Source organism: Stegastes partitus, unplaced genomic scaffold (genome assembly GCF_000690725.1).
Source record: "Stegastes partitus isolate 25-593 unplaced genomic scaffold, Stegastes_partitus-1.0.2 Scaffold728, whole genome shotgun sequence".
NCBI lineage: Eukaryota > Metazoa > Chordata > Actinopteri > Pomacentridae > Stegastes > Stegastes partitus.
Window position 1 is genome coordinate 194,388 of NW_007578459.1, and position 6,191 is coordinate 200,578.

Genomic DNA, 6,191 nt, shown 5'->3' on the forward strand with positions numbered 1-6,191 from the left:
AAGATTAGATGCCCTTCAAACATGTCGGCGGGTTTTGAGTTCAGTGATTCAACATGTTCATTGACTGTCTATGTTTTTAGACGCAGAGACTTTCCTTTTCGTTGGATGTTTGTTTTCTATTTTAAACTTATTTCCTGCAGACTTCAGACTTACTGAAGACATGAACTGATTTGGGAAAATATTTATTTATCCACTTTCCCTTTTCATCCACAGGAGTACCGCAAGAAACACAAGGATGCCCGAAGGAAGCTGACGTCCTCCCTGAGGAGCTGAGGATTGTGGGAAATGGAGTCTTTGTGCTTCAGTTGACTCACAGTTCTGGACTTTAAGGACCAGGAGGAATCTTGTTTTGTTGTTTTTTGTTTCCTCAGACTGTAACAGCGAGCAGAGACCAGACCTCTGCTGAAAACACAGACATGGAGTGAAGATGAACATCACTCAGACTATCAGATTTATTTTTAGTAACCACTGAGAGATATTTTGATGTCGGAGCTTCTTTTTTAAACAGCAGCTGGTTTCAAAATGAACTGAATCTCAGCTGCAGACGAACAAAGCTGTCCTTAAAAAACACGAGCAGGAAAATCCAACGAGTGGAGAAATGAGCTCATTAATTAAAACATGAAATATTAACCGTCTGAACTCAGCAGTTTCTGAGCTTTTTCTTTCTTTCTTTCTTTCTTTTTTTGAAGTAGAAAGAACTCCGAAATCTCTTCTGTGTCGTTTGAAAGAAGTTGAATTTCTTCAAATATTTATTTTGCAAAAATTGAAGAAAAAAACAAGGAGTCAAGTCGAACATTTTAAGTGTTTCTGTGCTCGTCTCTTCTCAGTTATGTGTCCTGGTTGCACCACGGAGCTCAGAATTTGGTTCAAACAAACAGTTTATTCTTTGCAAACTTTCAAATAAGACATGTAGAATAAAGTGAGTATTTAGATAAAATATTACTTCAAAAGTAGTATTTTGTTGGAATAAAACTTTACTACTGACAGTATTTGGATTAAATAATATTTTGGGTGGAAAACAAACTTTAAATCTTTTAAATAACTGGAAAATTAGAACTTTTAAGTCGGAAGGTAATATTTTGGGGGAGTAAATCTATAAAACTATAACTTGTTGATTAGAAAGTAATATTTAGTGTGAAATAAACCTTTAAAACTAAACATTTGTCCAAACAGTCGTAAGTTTGGTGGAATAAACCTTTAAAAATAAAAGTTGCGCACCTAGTCGACGGTCCGACGGCAGGGGGCGCTGTCTGCTCTGACCCAGCGGGTCGCTGTGTTCGGTCCTGAGGCTGCTCCGGTCAGTCTCCGGTTCAGTCTCCGGTTCTTGTGGTCGGATAAAGAGGCTCCGTGCTGAGTTCAGGGTCACACAGCTGCTGCAGGACTTTCCATTCTCCTTCTGTCTTCATGTCTGTGGAACAAACTCACCACACGGACGACTTGGTTTCCTTTAAACAATGAGTCCGGTTCGGTGTCTCCTGCTCCTGGTTCTGGTTCTGGTTCTGCGCCCCGCGGAGCTCCGGCGGCTCCGGTCCGAGCCGGAGGATGCGTCCGTGTCCCCGGAGAGGGGCTCCGTGGAGCGGGTCGCCCGAGGAGCCAAAGGCGGCGGCGGGTCCCGGAGGAGGGAGCCTCCGCCGCCGCCCGGCAGCCTCGACGACCCGGCCGGGTACTTCACCACCCCGCGGGCCGCCCGGCGCACCGCCGCCCCGCCGGGGAACGGCTCCTCGGCCGGGGCTCCGGGGCTCCTGAACCCGCTGTTCCCGGTGACCGACGGCTCGTACCTGGCCTACACCGTCATGCTGCTGGCGCTCGTGCTGTTCGCCGCCGGCATCGTGGGCAACCTCGCGCTCATGTGCATCGTGTGGCACAGCTTCTACCTGAAGAGCGCGTGGAACTGCGTGCTCGCGGGCCTGGCCTTCTGGGACTTCCTCGTGCTCTTCTTCTGCCTGCCGGTGGTCGTGTTCCACGAGCTCACCTTGAAGCGGTTGCTAGGAGACCTGTCCTGCAGGCTCGTGCCCTACCTGGAGGTGAGCAGGGGCGCGTGACAGACAGGTGTTGGTCTAAGAGTCTTGTTGTGTTTGTTGTGTTTCTATCCGGTCCAGGAGGTTTTAGACACAGTAGGACACGTGAACAAGTACAAACACCTGGACAGGAAGCAGAACTGTGTGTGTGTGAAACTGTGAAATAGTTTTTATTAGATAGAAATCCTGAACTCAAGGTAGGTTACACAATTTCATCAACTCGAATTTAATTTTAAATCAGCAAACACAGAGATTTGAGTTTAATTAGGAGCAACCAGAACCTCTGGAACCAGAGCGACATGAAGACGGAGAGAAAACTTCTAAATGTCTTCTGTCAGTGTGACACAGTTAAATGACAGAAATTATTTATTTTTCCAAAATTTAGAAAGAAAAACTGTAACGTGTTCAAAGTTTCACGTGTTTACCAGTTTTACCAACACTGAAAATAAACAGCGGCTCCACATACTATAGATATTTAACTACTTATATATTTAATTAGTTTCTATAATTGTTTTCAACACTTCCTGCAGTTCAGCCGAAAACTCTCAGATTTTTTATCACCTGACTGTTGGTCACAGCTGACTCATTAATGACTTCACTGTTGAACCAAGGAAGACAGCATTTTTATTTTTTTTTTTGTTGTAGTTTTTTTTTTTACAGATTCTAGTTCGAGCAAATGTTGATTTTTAGCATTTTTAAAAATCATGCTGATGTTGGTACCACCTGTGGATCAGCAAAGTGGTTTAGAGGTTGTAGGAATGTGAATAGTTAAACATCTGTAGTTTGTGGAGCGCCCAGTTTTTCCAATGTTGGTACAATAACGTCTGTTTACACTTGGAAAATCATTGAACATGTTGATTTGAGGGTTTTGGATTTTTTTTTTAATACATTATTAGAAGAAACAACATTTTTCCTGATTTCTGTCATTCTAACTGTTATTCTGCACAGAACACATCTCTGAGTTCTCTCTCCTTCTAGTCGTGGTTGTTCTGTTTCCACAGAGCTGCTGGACTTTATGTTGCAGCGAAAAGTGAACCAACAGTGAAGCAAACAGTTTAGAGGTCAGAGAGTTAAACTCAACGCAGATCAAAGCGTGTCAGTTTAGTGTTTATGCTCTAAAACTCTAATCGGTTATATTTAGACAGAGAGACGCTCCAACAGGTTAAAACCGGCTTCGCTCTGTCAGTTATTTCCAGCGTCTGAAAGAGCTGCAGGTCCGACATGAATGGGCCGTTTGTGTCTTTGTTCCTCCTCAGTTTGTGCAGCTCCTTTGAACAGTCGTGCTGTTATGAGCTGTTTGGCCTCTTCAGCCGTCGCTTATGAAGCAGCACGGAGCCTCTGTTCTCCCTTAAAACCGCAGAACTGAAGCCATCGGCAGCCGGAGAGTCGGTTCACAGGTGCTGAGCAACTGGAGAAAGAGAAATGATTGTTCACACAATGGTCTGAATGAAGCAGAAGCAGAGAGAGCTCCTCTGTTAGTGCAGAGCATCAGCTGCAGATCACTTTAAAAGCGTTCTGTCTCACTGTTTTGGCTCCACAAGTCCATTCCTGATGTTTAAAGTTTTGCAGCTAGCACTAACAAAAGAGCTGCAAACATGATTAATCTGAAAACAGACCGTTGTTTTATTCAATTAATGAACATTTGGGTTACATGAGGTCTGAATTATTTTTTGAAAATGCTTTTTCAGCTTTTTCAGCATCCACAGAAATGCCCTTCAGATTACATCATGTAAACAGAACCCTGATTAACCCTCTGAACTCTGAGCTCGTTTCTCCTCGCCTTATTTTATAATGCAATATAAAGTCCTGCACCTTTATGGAAACAGAACAACATAAAGAAGGAGAGAATTCAGGAATGTCTTCAATGCAGAATAACACAGTTATAATGATACAAAATGACACAAACAGATGCAAAAATGTAATACAAAGATGAAAAAAAACAACAAATGACTGAAAAAAATGACAAAAAGTTGAAAAATATTACACAAAATGACACAAAATGACATTTTGGAGGTCAGAGTGTCAACATGTGCACATATTGTCTGTGTTTTAGATTCTTCTTTAGACTCTTCTGGCAACTGTTTTTGAGTATTGTTTTTTAGAATCAATCAATCTATAAATGTTTGGTTCTAAAGCAAAGAAAGCCGGTGCATTTCAGAGGTTTAATAGTTTCTCCGCTGAGTTATTAACTTGCTGGAGTTTAAATCATTTCCTGGTGATTTCTGCTCAAAGGCAGCAGACAGTAACCTTCAGACGGAGGAAGCTGTGATTAAAGTCGAGCCAACAGTTGTTTTAAAGCCTCTCGGAGCTTCTCGTCGCTGAAGTGGAATCAGAGCCGGTCTTTAACCGGGTCAGGCTGCTGCTCTTTGTCGCTGCTCCTATTCTCATGCTAACGAGTGAATGAATTTCCGGCTAATTAATTAACGTGTTTTAGAGTGTTTAGAGCGGGTCAGGCTGCCAGCTGCCCGGTGCTCTGTTGGTTCAGCTATTCTCATGCTAATTAAGGCTCCGTGTTAATTATCCTGAGTTGTGTCTTAACTGTTTGAGGTCATTGAGCAGACGGAGGACCGGCCTCAGTAATGATCCTCAGTGTTCCCGAGACGTTAATGTGCCGATAACTGTCCTCAGAGGTGTTAAACATGGAGCCTTTCTGTTCCCTCTGTGAGCGTCTGAATGTTCACAGGAAGACGTTTTGTTTTTTTAACTTTGGCTTTCAGACAGTCGTCTCGCCTGAAGCTTCACAGAACAAACCAGAGGAAATCCTCAAACTTTAACCCTTTGAAGGTCATGTTAGCTTTAAAATCCACACTAATTGACACCATTTGTTTGCCAAAAACTGTCCAAACACACCGTTAGTAACAGACAACAGTGAGGGAGGATGTGACCGGAGCTAAATGGAGCTCAGAGTGATGATGAAGTGCCTGATTTCTGACTTCCTGTCTCTGTGTCAGGTGACCTCTCTGGGCGTGGCCACCTTCAGCCTCTGCGCTCTGAGCATCGATCGCTTCCACGCCGCCACCGGTCCTGGACCCCACCAGACGCCGAAGGTGGAGCCCTGCCAGTCCATCCTGTCCAAGCTGGCCGTGATCTTTGTGGGCTCCATGGTGCTGGCGGCTCCGGAGCTGCTGCTGTGGCAGCTGCTGCAGGAGACCGTCAGCCTGCCGGCGCTGCCCACCGAGCTGCAGCAGAACCAGGCCTCCGGCTCGCTCATGGCCGCCTTCAGAACCCGGACCGACGCCTTTAAGGTGGACGTCTGCGTCCGCGAGCCCTCGGCCGAACTCCCGGAGAGCATCTACTCCCTGGTGCTGACCTACCACGAGGCCCGCATGTGGTGGTTCTTCGGCTGCTACCTCTGCCTGCCGCTGCTCTTCACGCTGGCCTGCGACTTGGTGACGCGACACGTGTTGGCGCAGCGGCTACCGGCCGGCAGCGAGAAGGTGACGGTGCGATGCTCCTCCTCCTCGTCCTCATCCTCCACATCGACGAAGAAGAAGCAGCACGTGAGGCAGCAGCGACTCCGCTCCACCGTCATGGCGCTCACCGCCCTGTACGTGGCCTGCAACCTCCCGGAGAGCGTCTGTCACATCACGCTGGCGTACCTCTCCGTCCCGGTGACGGCCGCCCTGCCGGCTCTGACTCTGCCAGCGCTGGGCCTCATCGGGCAGTTCCTGCTGTTCGTGCGTTGCTCTGCGACGCCGGTGCTGCTGCTGTGTTTGTGCCGCTCGCTGGGCCAGGCCTTCATGGACTGCTGCTGCTGCTGCTGCGAGGAGTGCCTCCCCGACGGAAACTCCTCCTCGTCCTCCTCCGCCTCCACCGCCGCCACCTCCACGCTCTCCTCGCCCACCTCGCCCTCGCCGACCTCGCTGTCGCCGTCCAGCAAAGAAGAGGCACTGAAGAGCGTGTTGACAGAAGCAGCAGTGTTCGACAGAACGAAAGACTCTTCAGCAACGATCGGGACGCCGTGCTGATCCAGAACTGTTAAAACTCATCACAGGGTTTATTACAACTGGGTTTCATTTTGGTAATTTTGTCCAACTTTGCTCTAAACTAGCACAAACAGGTGAGGGTACTTTAGAAAGTTCTCAGCCTCACCAGAAAACGTCACAGGAGGAAGATTGTTCCTGCAGTTTATCAACAAAGTCTCCTTTAACTTCAGTCCACTTGGTCCAGACT

The 6,191-nt window shown here is 46.8% G+C and overlaps 2 protein-coding genes across 3 annotated transcripts in view; both read left to right on the top strand.

The window, feature by feature from the left end:
* The window catches only part of nol8 (nucleolar protein 8), a 14,720-nt gene extending 14,081 nt beyond the window's left edge, over positions 1-639 (top strand). For both annotated transcript variants that reach the window (XM_008291270.1, XM_008291271.1), the window contains exon 18: positions 214-639. In XM_008291270.1, the coding sequence (XP_008289492.1) occupies positions 214-273 (60 nt within the window). In that variant the 3' untranslated portion in view covers positions 274-639. The remainder of the gene's footprint in view (positions 1-213) is intronic.
* An 815-nt stretch (positions 640-1,454) lies between these two features.
* gpr37l1a (G protein-coupled receptor 37 like 1a) lies at positions 1,455-6,185 on the top strand. Its single transcript, XM_008291274.1, has 2 exons — positions 1,455-2,024; positions 4,970-6,185. Exons 1-2 carry the CDS (start codon positions 1,455-1,457, stop codon positions 5,984-5,986), a joined length of 1,587 nt encoding a protein of 528 aa, XP_008289496.1. The 3' UTR covers positions 5,987-6,185.
* Positions 6,186-6,191: the final 6 nt, after the last annotated feature.

Bases quoted from the DNA above. Each gene is read 5' to 3' on its own strand.
- gpr37l1a (XM_008291274.1), top strand. From the start codon at position 1,455: ATGAGTCCGGTTCGGTGTCTCCTGCTCCTGGTTCTGGTTCTGGTTCTG. The intron at 2,025-4,969 runs GTGAGCAGGGGC...TCTCTGTGTCAG, and splicing joins GGCTCGTGCCCTACCTGGAG to GTGACCTCTCTGGGCGTGGC.